Raw genomic sequence first — 14915 nt, 5'->3', positions numbered from 1 at the left:
CTTGGCTTCACATGACTTAACCAGTTTGATGCAACTGGGAAGTGTAGGGTTTTAAAGTGTATTGCTCCCTTCTTCACCATATTCCTTGGACATTTCACTTTCCCAGGTAAGGTTTTTTTTTCCCTGACTGCCCCATTTAGAGTGTCAGCTGTCTACCACCCACCGCCCCTCCTCCCTGAGGTCCACACCTGCATTTCCTACTTTATTTTTCTTCGCTGCACCTACACCACCTTCCAGCATACTGCCTGGCAGATTCGCTTTTTCCTTCCAGCTGTCTTCATCCACTAAAATGTAAGCTCCATGAGAGCGGGCTTCCCTGTCTGTTTTGTTCTCTGTTGTATTGTCAGTGCCTGGAACGGTGCCTGGCTCATAGCGGGTGCACAGTAACTCTTCATCATCAGAATGAAGAAATTCACTTCGAGAGTGATGATGTGAATCTCTATACCACTGAGTATTATAAAAGCTGCGGAGCTTAAGAATGTTTTACTCACAAGTTCTTAATGATAGTTTGCTGATTTGCCTATCTCAAACCAACTTTCCTGGTAGAAGAAGATAATCAAAGCCAAGTAGAACAGGTTTGAAGGGATGATTAGGTTGGGTGAGGAGAAGAATAAGGCTGGCATTATTACTTCATTTATCAATTTACGTCTGACACCCTTTTTCCTAGCGTGAACATCGCCAACCACCATTTGGACCAGGAAGATCAATAGTGAACTCTCTTAAGAGTCTGTTGTCCGTTTGACATACAACAGAACTTTTATTTTTATCTTTCAGGGCACCAATGCCTCTGCTCTGGAAAAAGACATTGGTCCAGAGCAGTTTCCAATCAATGAACACTACTTTGGATTGGTCAATGTAAGTATACACAAATGTATTATTTTTATATTATTTTTTTAAGATTTTATTTATTATTGAAGAGAGAGCATGAGTGGGGTGAGAGGCAGAGGGAGAAGCAGGCTCCCTGCTGAGCAGCGAGCTGGATGTGAGGCTCCATCTCAGGACTCTGTGGTCACGACCTGAGCCGAAGGCAGACGCCCAACAGACTGAGCCACCCAAGCGCCTCAAAAAATGTATTATTTTTATCAAATGTTTTAGAGTACTTGAAGCAACTCCAGGGCAGTTTTCCTTATTACCAATTTTTACATAATTGTTCATATGCCTTAGTTCCCAGAAAGGGCAAATGTTAGGGGCGGAAGACGTTTAGTCCAGTTTTGGAAAGTGTCAGTTTTCCCAGGAAAAGGGGTTTAATTACTGTTGTTGGGTTAGATTCTTACTTTTTTCCTTCTGGCTACGAGATTTCCTTTGTACACATGAATTTCGGAGCAATTTTATTAGCCTTGATGCCAGATCTGCTTGTATGATATGGACGAGCTCCTGGGGCAGTCTTCGTTTCAATATGCATCAGTACAACCAGAATTTTAAAAGTGTTACCATCTCATCACCAGTTTACTGTTCAGCAAACAATATAACCTGATGATGGTGCTTAAAACAGGGGTGAAAAAAAAGAAAAAACAAAACAGGGGTGAGTTGTGGGGGGGTGGGGGGACTGGGACCAATGTTTCTCAGAATTCCTTGGCCTCATTTTATCTGTGCTCAGCAGTGGCTCCCTGTTATATGGCCACACACGGCAGGCTCCGCTTCCTTGGTAAGTTGGTCATGACTAAGTAGTAAGGCAGCATTTTCCACTACCCTGTGAGCTTTCTTCCTCACCTGATCCTTTCCCTCTGGCTTGGAGGTTTTCCACACATCAAGTGTTAACTCATCCAGGTACCTGGTTTTCTGGAACAACTGCCCTGAGCAGAATCTTGTCAGTACCCAGGTATAACAGGTACTCATTTCCACTGGGGAAGCTAGACCTATCTCAGAGAATGAATGCCACTTGGGGCTAATGGAAAGAACATTGGTTTCGAAGTAGTACAGACGTAAGTCTGAATTGTACCCATGCTGTTTTCTTTCTTTCTTTTTTTTTTTTTTAAATATTTTATTTATTTATTCATGAGAGGCACAGAGAAAGAGAGGCAGAGACATAGGCAGAGGGAGAAGCAGGCTCCCCACAAGGATCCCGATACGGGACTCGATCCCAGATCCCGGGATCAGGACCTGAGCTGAAGGCAGATGCTCAACCACTGAGCCACCCAGGCATCCCCCCATGCTGTTTTGCAGCTGTATAATCTTGAGCAAGTCACTTGCTCTGCTTCCCCATCTATAAAATGGAGACCTTTCAACACCTGTCTCTTGAGCAGTAGGGAAGGGTCAATGAGAGCTCCTATTGAAGATCCTGACGTGAGGTTGAGGCACATTGGGGACACTCAGTGAATGTTGGTATCTCTTCTTTCCCAGGAGTCATCCCTGGGTTGGGGCCAAGCTTCTTCACTAAAGGGTATCTAGGTATGAAGGAGGAGACACACTCAGTCAAAGGGAAAACGGTATAAGAAGGAAGGCTAAAGTACTAGAATATAGGGCATTGTGTTGATGAAATACTGACTTAGAATTTTAATAGTTTTTTTTTCTTTTTTTTAGCCATTATGCACAGGCCTCTGCTGAGCTCTGTGAAGATATAGTTATTCATGTTGTAAGAAATTCTGTCCTAGCTAGGGAAAATACAAATGGGGAACAAAAGAATTAAGGTCATTTCCTAGTCTGTGGAAGCATTGTGAGATTCAATTCATTAATAACTTCATTTATGTTCGCTTCGAATGGTAATTCATGAAAGTTCCAGCTTCTCTTTAAAAAAGAGGTTTGTCTCCTATTACATAATTGTGTCAAAGTAGATTAAAATATGTAAAAATAGGAAATGTTCTATCTTCGCATACGTAGAAATGTCACATTAAGCATGGCGGAGCATCTGTCTCACTCTTGGGAAAATGACACACAAGCCAACAACCATTCTTGAGAAGATGTTCGTGTTCTATTTTAATCTTACACAGCGTTTTGAAATCTATGCTATTGATCTTGTGATTTCTTTAGTTTTTTTTTTTTTTTTTTTTCTCCTTTTCATTTCCCTGAATGTGAGAAATTCTAAAGGGTCAGTCTCGGCCGTGTTCCTCCACGGAGTTGGTGTCACAGTCCGCTGAAAACCAGTGAGATGGTGACGTCTTCCCTCTTTATCATAATCTGAGAGTGTCCACGGTTTTTGAGAGGAACGAAATCTTGTGGTGTGGATCCTACTGTGATGGCAGGAGAGCAGGAACTGAGTGCTCTTATGTCGGGACGCTTGCCATCTTGGCAGAAACAAGATTGAGGGTGACTTAGGAGTTTGAGGGGGAAAAGAAGCCAGTGGGATGACCTAGGGAGGCACCTCTTTGCCTCCATGGCTCTGGCGTAAGTGAGGACGGGCCGTCCGAAGCAATGCACAGGGGCGCTAGAATCTCGAAAGAGAAAAACTAAAACAAGTTCCCATGGAGTTAAGGCTGTTTCACCTGAACACATGGTTCCCAGTTCCCGGATTTCTTTCTGATTTTGGATTCTTATTTTCCATCATAAGAGTTTCGAGGTGTTGCGGTGTGGCCCCTTTCCTGGGGCGCCATGTTGTGTTGTGTTCATTTTTCTCTTTCTTTTTTTTAATCACCAGAAGGTCTCCTTAGATTCTTTTTTTTTTTTTTTTTTTTTTTTAAATCAAGGCTCAGTGTTTATCATTTTAGGGACGTTCAACAGGCTGGTGTCCCCTTGTATTCATTTCCCTGTTGCTCAGATAGTCACCGGTGTTGTGAGTGGTGTCCTGGTTTTCCGACATGGCCAGCAGGACCCTGCTGCTGGGAAGCCGGGGCTGGTTCCTGGAGGGTGGGCCTCTGGGAGGTGGCACATCTCCGGATGGCACGCTGAAGCCTCCCTCTTGTCCTTGGCAGTTCGGAAACACGTGCTACTGTAACTCCGTGCTTCAGGCGCTGTACTTCTGCCGGCCTTTCCGGGAGAATGTGCTGGCGTACAAGGCCCAGCAAAAAAAGAAGGAAAACTTACTGACGTGCCTGGCAGACCTCTTCCACAGCATTGCCACGCAGAAGAAGAAGGTCGGCGTGATCCCACCAAAGAAGTTCATTTCGCGGCTGAGAAAAGAGAACGGTGAGTGAGGTGTTGGAGGGCCCGAAACACGCCTTCGTAGTCCCGCAGATCCTCGAGATGAATCTCCCCTCTTCCTGGTTATAAAGGAAAATAGTCTGGCCAACTGTTCAAGTCACTGGCCTTCGAAAGAAGATGTGATTCTCCTTTTCCGCTCCGTATACATAAAATAACACTGGACAAAAAACCATGTTTATAAATTCAGATTTATCATTCCATTTTTTTTTTTTTAAGATTTTATTTATTTACTCATGAGAGACACAGAGAGAGAGGCAGAGACACAGGCAGAGGGAGAAGCAGGCTCCATGCAGGGAGCCCGATGTGGGACTCAATCCCGGGACCCTGGGGTCACGCCCTGAGTCGAAGGCAGGCGCTCAGCCGCGGAGCCTAGGTGTCCACCCAGGCGTCCCTATCATTCCATTTCGGAATGGTCTTTTTATTTGCCTCACATTGGGAGGACTGTTGTAAGAGAAATTGCCCAAGGCAGCCTTCTCTAAGCAGTACGCTGATTGGAATAAATAGGTTAGTACAATCATTGAATAAAATAGTATTCTTATAAACTTGTCATAAGTAATTAAAGTCAATGCGTATTATCCAATCAGAGCCCTTGCTCTTTTAAAAATAATGCCTCCTGATTTTTGCCTAAGACGATTGCAGGATATTAAATTAATACCTTTATATGATACAAATGCCCTGCTGTCACCTGATTTTTTTTTTTTTTTTTCCTCCCTGGTTTTTTGATCTTCTCTTTTGGGGAAAATCGCTAGTAGAGACGAGGTTATTCCAGAAGATTTGCATTGGTAATTTCTGTGACTAGAAATAGTTGATATGGCAACTTGTGTTTATCCTAGATTTCAGCCTTACTCCACAGACTTGCAGTTAATCAGATGTTTGTTTTATAAAGTCTCATTTAATTTGATTGCTGTCTCTTAAAGTTGTTGTAGTTTATATGTACCAGAATAAAAATAATCTGAGCAGGAAGCAGAGCACTCCCGAGTCTCGTCGTGAACATGATTAATAATGAAGTTTCACAGCTGCATTCATCTCTTGATTGTTTGTCCTTATGGTGGGGAACAGCAGTAGGCTTCTGGAATCATTCGTATTTGGTTTCAGAACACTATCAGATAGATACATATATCCCCCATCTCCCATATGTGTTTCATTTAAGCTGCTTCCAGTCTGGTCCAGGGTTTAATATGATCTTTGGGCAGAGACCCCAGTTGCTGTAGATAAATTGCAAAATGAATAATTGATCATTGGCGGTCACGTCATATTAAATATTGATATTTTATCCGGAAACTTATCAAATAATTTCTGGAGTCTTTTTGTAGAATAAATAAAAATTTTAGTAGCTTTTTATATATGAGATGACTTTAGGGAGATAGGGGGAGTGTAATTTTCGGCGGGTGGTAGAAAAAAAGGAAAGTGAACAAAAAAAGTCTTCTAGAATTTACGTAGTCAGGTTGCAAAATAGAGATGAATGTATGTCATGCCTGTCCACTTGACATTTCAGTATAAAAATTGAAGTGTGCATGTAAAATTAAGCGTTTTGTTTGCTTTACGAGAGCCAGAGATTGAAATAATGACCTTCTCTTTTCCAGATCTCTTTGATAACTACATGCAGCAGGATGCTCACGAGTTTTTAAATTATTTGCTGAACACTATTGCGGACATCCTGCAGGAAGAGAAGAAACAGGAAAAGCAAAACGGAAAATTAAAAAATGGCAACATGAATGAGCCTGCAGAGAATAATAAACCAGAACTCACCTGGGTCCATGAGATTTTTCAGGGAACGCTGACCAATGAAACTCGATGCTTGAACTGTGAAACTGTAAGCACTGAGAGGGCTTTCGGGTACTTTGCTTGTGCGTGTTTTGTGCAGACTGTGTGTCATGTGCATGAGTGCACCGTGATCCGTCTGTGTTGATGAGCCCCGGGGGCAAACTTTTAGAAGCATGTCTCCATCCAGGATGTCTCCGCTTGCTAACACAGACTGGATGAGGGCAAATCTCAAAAACTGGATTGCTCGGTGTCACGGGCACATTTGACCATCCACAAACTGTGAAATGTGAAACGGGACCACCACCAGTTATCTCGGAAAAAGTTTGCTCATGCGGAGGTCAGGTGATGCAGAATAGACCCTGTCTCCCCAGCTTTAGGGGAGGAATCAGCTGTGGGGTGGTGCACTTGAAGTTGGAAGTCGGGCTTGGCTTCTGATCCTGCTGCAGTCAGCTGGGTGGGCTCATGTGTTGGCTGAGTCTGGCACATAGTAGGCCAGGACTGTGAGGTGAACTCAAACACATGATCTACGGATGTCACATTTGCTTGGTATGTTTGACATCACGCTGTGAGTGGTCTCAGGATTTGGTGGCTCAGAGCCCAGCATTGGAGCCAGGCCGTGGAGTTTGTATGCTGATTCTGCCGGCATGGGCGTACCATTCAGCCTCTCTGCCTTCACTCTCCTCATCTGTAAATTGGGTACAGTGAGTGCACGTGTGTCACAGAGCTGCTCGGGAGGCTGAACTGAGTTAGCAGTTGGAAAGCACATAGAGCCATGCGTGGTACTTTGCAAAAAGGCAATAAATGCCAACTCTTCTTATTTACTCTTACTGCTAACAACATAGCCAGTCTCTGAGTTCATTAGGCGTCTCAGGAGTTTCGTCACATCTTACGAAAAGTTCTATAGGATTGTGCATTTTGAGTCTCAGAGAGAGTAGCTTTCATTAGTTTCTGCGGAGGAACTAGGACCCAGAAATGGGTAAGAAGAAATGTGGATGTAAGTAGGAGGCTCTTGGTTTTTTGGCAGTCTTTCTCCTGTCCTTTTAAACAGTTTTTGAATCAGCATTCTCGTTTGTTCATTGTAGAAACAACTAGAAAACATAGCTAAGCAAAAAAGAGGGAAAAAGAGAGTAAAAGTTACCAGTGATCTCCTCTACCTAGAGATGATAAATTTGTAACATGTTCTAAAAATTGTGATCACATTTGCCCAGAGAGAACCACTCGAAACATTTTGAAATATATGCTGCCAAAACATTTTCTACACATACTTTTCTGTCTAGAGATCTTTCTTTCCTCCCTCCCTTTCTCCTTCTGGCCCTTTATATTTTATATTCCAGTAAAATCCAAGTGAATACGGAAGTAGAAGAGTAGAGTAAATCCCATATGGGTATTACTATGATCGTTAACACATTGGCCCATCTTGATCATTTTTTGTTTCATGCCTCTTCCCCCCACCTTTGCCTACCTGGTCATTTTTAAGCAAATCTCAGATAAGTTCTTGTTTCATTTATAGTTTCTTCATCACTTTGTTACATATCTCTAAAAGGTAAGACATCTTTTTTTTTTTAAACAAAAGTGTATCGTTATTATACCTAAAAATAATTCCTTTAAATCATTATTCACTTAGTGTTCAAGTTTCTCTGATTATCATATGTGTGTATATATACACACACACACACACACACACACACACAAATATATATATATATTAGCAGTTGGTTAATTCACATTAAGGATCCAAACATCCACCCACTGCTTCCCCCGCCCTCCTTTTTTCCTTGCAATTTAGTTATTGAAGAAATCATTTTTGTCCTGTAGAATTTCCCCCATTCTGGAAGCATCCTGTAGCATTACCAAGTACAGTAAAATGGCAGCATGTTTCCACCATCCTGCTCTGTTTTTATTTAACCCTCCTGTTTTATATTTCTTTTTCTTTCTTGCCTTCTTTTGTGTCAATGAAATATTTCTTCTTCTTTTTTTATTTTTTTGCATCAATTGTATTATTAGTTTCAAATTCTCCTAGAGGTTACTCTAGAGACTGCACTGTACATCTTTGCCTTCCTTAATTTTTTTACCACTTTCCCAACGTTGCCAGAATGTGTGGAATACTTCATCACCTTTTCCCTCTTTTGTGTTACCGTTTTGTAATGAACTCATGAGTTTTAACATTTCATGTGTTTTATTTTTTTTCCGATGTTTTATTTAAATTCAATTCATCAACATACAGTAGAACACCCAGTGCTCATCCCATCAAGTGCCCTCCTCAGTGCCCGTCACCCAACATGTCATGTTTTTTAATCCGTTGAAGTTTTTTATTCTCTTCTCAATACTGAATGTATGTTTAGAATAACCTCACACACTTTTAAACATCAAAGTCAGGGCTATATTGTAAATAATTATAATTTGCAGATATATAGTCTTTTTTTCTTTCTTTCTTTCCTCTTTTTTAATAAGGGAGTATTCCTTGGCACCATCCTCCCCTTACCTTTTATATCTCTTCTATCCTTGAGGTCTGCCTGTTGTATCTTTTTAATCCCCTATTTCTCTCCATCCCCGCTGCTCTCACCCTGGCTCAGAGTCCACCCCCCCCCCCCTTCAGCTCTTGACTGCCATTCTCAACTAAATTGCAGTAACTTCTTATTTGATTTTCTGCCCTTTTTCTTGCCTCCTCCATGTTGCCGTCCTGTCCAACTTACAGCAATCTGTCTGTTCTTTGAATATTTGGTAGAACTTGCAACTTATTTTTGTACCCCTAAAATAATCGTTCAGTTTGGCTTGTTTTTTGTCCTGATAAGAATGAAATAATACAATATGTATTCTTCTGTGCACTGGGTTTGGGCTGTGCTTTTTTTGTGGAGTATCCTTGTGAGATTCATTTGTGTTGTTGCATTATGCTTTTGTTCATTCATTTTCATTGCCCTATAGTACCGTGCATGAATATAGGACAGTTCACTAGTTTATTTCACTGTTGGTGGATATTTGGTTGTTTCCAATTTAGGCAACTATGAGCAACGCTGCTTTGAACATTCCAATACATAAAATAACAATACAGAAATCTTTTCTTTCTCTTTATATATATATATATTTACATATTATTTTATACATTTATATTTATATATTTTATATATTTATATTTATATTATATAATATATATATTTTTGGGTCACATGGTATTCATATCAGAAAATATCAAATGCCCAAAGTGGTTGTACCGTTCTACACATCCTGTGAATGATCATTCTCATTCCTCCACATTGTTGTCTATACCTACTATTCTAGATGGCTTCACTTTGGGTAATACAGTGGCTGCGTAGCTGAGTATTATTTTCTTCAGTAAATACCTCCCCCTGCCTCGCAGCTGCTATGTAAGGGTCCAGACGCTGAGGATACAGTGAGAGCCTTGCCCTTCTGGAGCTTTCACATGGAAGATACACATTAATAACAGAATGAATAATGAGATTTGTCATTACGATGGTAAAGTGCTGTGAAGGAGAAGTACAGAGCACCCTGTGAGCTTATGATACATGAGCCTGAACAGTGGGGCATCGCATTTCTACATTTAGCCAAGAAACCTGCAGCAGACAGTGCAGCTGGCTGGTCCTTTTGGTTATCTTTGAAATTAGCACAGTTACTAAATCCATCTTGTGGAAAACTCCATGTGAGTTTTCAGGAAGGCTCAGATGATAGGCTCGGTCACATTTTAGTTTCTTTTCTTGTCCCTGACCAGGTTATTCGATCCCAACAAATGCAAATATCACACCCTCAAATATTTGTGTAGCAGAAACTATCATGTAGCCTGTTTATTCCTGGAGGGTCACTGTTAGATGTGACACCCGTGCTCAGAGATAACCTTCAAAATGTTTGGGTGGTGCCATAGTTTGTTATAATGGGATTCCTACCATAATACTTGGTTTGTGGAAGTGAGTGTATCTCTATGGAGGATGGCACTCTGAAAAACCTGTTTTGTTTTTTTTTTTAAACTTCTTAAAGTAATTAGCCTTGAGGCAGGAGTTTTCTCTGGAGTCACTTAGATAATCAACTCCATTTCTTAGATCCTTTAACTGGATGGGATCCTAGGAGTCATCCAATCCTTCCCTACTGGTGCCCGAGTCCCTTCTGTGACATCCCAGCCAGTTGGTCACCAGCATCTGCTGGCCCCTGTCCAGGGATGGGGAACTCAATCTCCCTGGGCCATGCATTCCATTTTTAGAAAGCTCTTAATTGTTAGAAAAGCCCTCTACTTTCTAAGAAAATACATAGCCTGCAGGCTTTTGTTGTTGTTGATGCTGTAGGATGTTGAGGACTTAGGATAAAAGAAGACCTAACATTTAAGTTTTCCTTCACAGGATGAGAAACATGGAGCCCCCTTTGAGTGATGTCTTCTGCCCAAGGCAAGCAGCCTTGAGATGGTGCTTCCGTCACAGTTGTGAAATCTCACAGTGGGCTTCAGCCCTCCAGGATCCCGAGCTGCACATTAGCCCCCAGGGAGCCTTGCCACTGTAGCCACCTCAGCTGCTAGTTCCTCCACTGGTGCAAAAAACTCTTGTGCCAGCCTTCAAGCTTTCAGAAAACAATGATTTTTTTTTTCCCCTTGGCCTCACCCTTTGTAAATGTTGCTTGTGATTGCAGTGCAAATGTCAACTGAGAGATTTATGGAGACACTTTCACTCTGCAGTACACTTGGAGAGACCGTTTGAAGGGGGTAATTCAGTGCACACTTCCCCACATAACCTTGATCGAGGCACTTCAGAATTGCGGCCTGGGGATTTTCCAGACTGGCCTCAGCACTCCTTTTGGCTGTTCTTTGCTTGGTTCATAAGATTTGCTGCGCCAATTGGAGCTTAATTTTGTCGTTGCTGTTGTTAACCCCCCTCCCAGCCCCCCTTTCCATTTAAGCTGAGTTTTTGCTTTACAAACCTGTGTTTTTTAGTGCTTCCTGGGGGCTTTAAGGCACATTTATATCCGTCACTAGAGCCAAAAGGTCATCTAAAGAACTACTTTATTAAATACCAGTTGTTCGGCTCCTTCTTGATTCGTTTGCAGAGGTTGAAATGGATTCGAGCCTCAGAGCCCTTTACAGAAGAGGAGTGGGGATGGGGGATGTGGCCAGGGGAGGCCTCTCCCTGGCGATTCAGGGGGGCTGTAGTTACCACCTCTCCAAAGCCCACAGCCCTGCTGCTGCTGCTCGAAGGGCGCACTTTCGGTTCCTAGCTGATCATCGAGGAACCCCACCTGGCCACCTCTTCTATAAGCCAAGGAAAGGAGTCTGGGGATTAGAAGCCCATCTGAATATGATATTAATTACCCAGGCCCTTTGGAAAGCTCATGATTCGTATGTATCCCATACTTAGTAATTTGTCCTATTAATTGATCTGTAATTAATTGAACAGAAGAACATGTAGGATCGTTTAATTTTCCCAGATAACCTTTTTTTTTTTTTTTTTTTTTTTTTTGCCCCAAGTAACCTTTTAAACCAGTTTTGGGGGGAACTCGAGGCCCAGAACTGGGGAGAAGAAGAAACAATAAGATGTAGCCTGTGCTTGCTGAGAGTATTGTAGTCTTAGTGACATATATGTTTCCTTGGAGACAAGCTGTATTTTCACTTAGACCAGAATGAGATCCTTGTGTGTGGGAAGAAAATGGTTTCATTATCTGGCAGCTTTCTGGGGAGATGGAAAGGCAAAAGAAAAAAAATTGCTTGATCACCCATTGCTTTTGACTACAGCAGTCTGAGTCAGGGGGAGAGAAGAATTCTAATGGAAGGGTTTAGAGCCATGTGTTCAAATCCCCTAAGGGGCTGATCTGCTTGAGTTGTGCTTTCCTTTCTCACACTCTTAAATTCTGGAAGCAGCTTACATTGGGAATTGGGAAAGTTACAGTAACTTTTTTCATCTAGTTAATTAGGTTTGTACCTTTCTCCCCTCCCTAAAATAATTAAGAAGAGAAAAGATTTGCATCCAGCAGGAGACCATATTTCTCTGTCTGTGCCCTTCCAGTCAAGGCTTTCCTCGACTGGAATCTAATGCTCCCTCTCTAAATTATGTATGATTTCGGTTGGCTCTGATCTTTTTATTTTCTCCTAGAGAAGAATCATTTAGATTTAAAAAGTTTCACTAATTAAAAAAATATAATTCCTATGGGATTATGTTTTATAGACCAGATACAGGAATGTATAAAAAGAAAATCATTTATCATTCTGCATCCAGATGCCACTGTTGGCATTTAGATATTTTTCCATTTGTTCAGCTATATATTCAGGCATTTAGTAAATGTTTATTGGAGACCCAGGAAAGGCTAGAAATTATTTTATGTAGTAGGGATATAGCATTTAAAACAAACAAAAAAGATTGTCCCTCCTCTTTTGTTTACTATCATATACACACTTAAAGCTGTAGATTGCCCTTTAAGCACTGCTTTAGTTGCATCCCACAAATTCTGATTTTTCTTTTTCATTAGTTCAAAATATATTCTAATTTCTCTTGTGCTTTTTCTCCTTCGATCCATGTATCACTTAGAAGTATGTTGTTTAACCTTCAGTTATTTAGGATTTTCCTAGATTTTTTTCCTAATTTTATTGATTTCAGATTTAATTCTATGTGGTTAGGGAATATATTCTGTATTATTTCAGTCTTTTAAAATATGCTGTGACATGTGTTGTATCCTAACACATAGTCTATCCTGGTGAATGTACTTAAAAACAAGGTCTCTCAACCTTGGAACCATTAATATTTATTTTTTTTTTTTAAATATTTATTTATTCATGAGAGACACAGAGAGAGAGAGAGGCAGAGACATAGGCAGAAGGAGAAGCAGGCTCCATGCAGGAAGTCTGATGTGGGTCTCGATCCTGGGACTCCAGGATCACACCCTGGGCCAAAGGCAGGTGCTAAACCGCTGAGCCACCCAGGGATCCCCTGGAACCATTAATATTTAAAGTCAGATAGTTCTTTGCTGTGGGGGTGCATCCCTGGCTTCTAAACATGCTAGATGCCAGTAGCATCCCCCAGAAGGTGACAGTGAAAATGGGTCCAGACATTTGCTAAATTGTCCTTTGGAAGGAAAAGCTTCCTTGAATATGTATTTTATAGTTGAACAGAATATGTATTTCATAATTATTGAGTACATTATTCTAACGTTAGAGTTCTTCAGATTTTCTGTTTTTCTTGATTCTTTACCCCTAGTCTTTCCATTACTTACTGAGAAAGGGGTGTTAAAATATCGACCTATGATGGTGAGGGCACCCGGGTGGTGCAGTTTATTTTATTTTATTTATTTTATTTTTATTTTTATTTTATTTTTTTAAAGATTTTATTTATTCATGAGAGACACACACAGAGAGAGAGGCAGAGACACAGGCAGAGGGAGAAGCAGGTTCCATGCAGGGAGCCCGACGTGGGACTCAATCCTGGGTCTCCAGGATCACACACTGGGCTGAAGGCGGTGCTAAACCGCTGCGCCACCCGGGCTGTCCCTGGTGCAGTTGATTCTGCATCTGACTTGGTTTTGGCTCAGGTCGTGACCATAGGGTCATAAGGTCTACATCTTGGCTCCATGCTCAGCAGGGCGTCTCTCCCTCTCTGCCCCTCTCCTGGCTCGCTCACTCTCTTTCAAATAAATAAATCCTTTTTTAAAGATTACAACTCGCAAAGCAAAAACTGACAGAATTAGAGGAGGAAATAAAATAATAAAGTGAAATAATCCCATAATCATGGTTAGATTTTTATTTATTTATTTTAGAGGAAAAGGAGAGAGAGAGAGAGAGAGAGGAGGAGGGGCAGAGGGAATCCTCAAGCCGACTCCCTGCTGAGCATACTGCAGGATGTGGGGCTCAGTCCCAGGACCCCTGAGATCATGGTCTGAGCCAAAATCAAGAGTCACCCACTTAACTGACTGAGCTACTCAGGTGGCCCAGTTTTTCTTTTTTTTTTCTTTTTTTTTTTTTTAAGATTTATTGATCTTACAGAGAGTGCATGCACACCTGAGTTGGGGGAGGGTCAGAGGGAGAGAGAGAATCTCAAGCAGACTCCCTGCTGGGTACAGAGCCTGAGAACACAGGACACAATCTCACGACCCATAAAATCACAACCTCAGCCGAAATCACAAGTTCTTCCCTCAACCAGCTGAGCCCCCAGGTGCCCCTCTTTTACTTTTTGAAAAAACTGCCTTATTGAGGCATACTATCTGCCATAAAGTTCATCCTTTCAGTAATTTTTAAAAATTTATTTATTTATTCATGAGAGACACAGAGAGGGATAGGCAGAGACCCAGGCAGAGGGAGAAGCAGGCTCCTCGCAGGGAGCCCGGTGTGGGACTTGATCCCGGGATCATGCCCTGAGCCAAAGGCAGATAGATGCTCAACCACTGAGCCACCCAGGCATCCCAGTAATTTTTTTTTTTTTAGATTTTTATTTATTTATTCAGGAGAGACACAGGCAGAGACATAGACAGCGGGAGAAGCAGGCTCCTCACAGGGAGCCTGATGTGGGACTTGATCCCAGGACCCTGGGATCATGCCCTGAGCCAAAGGCAGACACTCAATCATTGGGCCGCCCAGGTGCCCTCGTTTCAGTAATTTTTAAAGTAATTTGGTGAGTTGTGCAACTATCATCATAATCCAGTTTTATAAAACATTTTTGTTACACCAGTAAAATTCCTTGTACCCAGCAATTAATCTCTGTTGCAAGCCCCAGGCCACCACTAATGTTTATTCCATTAATGTTTGATGTAATTACCAGTATGGGTGGTTTGGGGCCCCCTCTTTATTACTCATTTTCTATATATTCCCCCTCAGTTTTTTGTTTTTATGTTCCTCCTCCCTCGCTTTAAAAAAATTATGTTGATACATGTATATTTTGAATATATGTACATGTATATATGTATTTGCATAAACAATTCCATTTTAGTCTTCCTCTTGGTATATATTTGTGTGTGTTGTTGTTTCTCCAGAGATTCCAGTATACATCCTTTATTTTTCACAGTCCACTTACAGTTAATAATGTCACTGTTTTACATAAAACATAGGAAGCTTATAACCCACCCCCCCAAAAAAAAGGAAGCTTATAACCATACAGGTGCATATT

The 14915-nt window shown here is 41.4% G+C and overlaps 1 protein-coding gene across 8 annotated transcripts in view; it reads left to right on the top strand.

The window, feature by feature from the left end:
* Positions 1 to 14915, top strand: part of USP46 (ubiquitin specific peptidase 46) — a 93324-nt gene that overhangs the window by 56164 nt on the left and 22245 nt on the right. For 7 of the 8 annotated variants that reach the window (XM_038556081.1, XM_038556075.1, XM_038556077.1 and 4 more), the window contains 3 exons: positions 775 to 855; positions 3846 to 4059; positions 5658 to 5887. In XM_038556081.1, the coding sequence (XP_038412009.1) occupies positions 775 to 855; positions 3846 to 4059; positions 5658 to 5887 (525 nt within the window). Of the gene's footprint in view, positions 1 to 774; positions 856 to 3845; positions 4060 to 4492; positions 4579 to 5657; positions 5888 to 14915 lie in introns of those variants that run through there. The other variant, XM_038556082.1, reaches the window with a different exon arrangement.

Source organism: Canis lupus, chromosome 13, assembly GCF_011100685.1.
Source record: "Canis lupus familiaris isolate Mischka breed German Shepherd chromosome 13, alternate assembly UU_Cfam_GSD_1.0, whole genome shotgun sequence".
NCBI lineage: Eukaryota > Metazoa > Chordata > Mammalia > Carnivora > Canidae > Canis > Canis lupus.
This window is presented reverse-complemented; position numbering and strand designations above follow the sequence as displayed.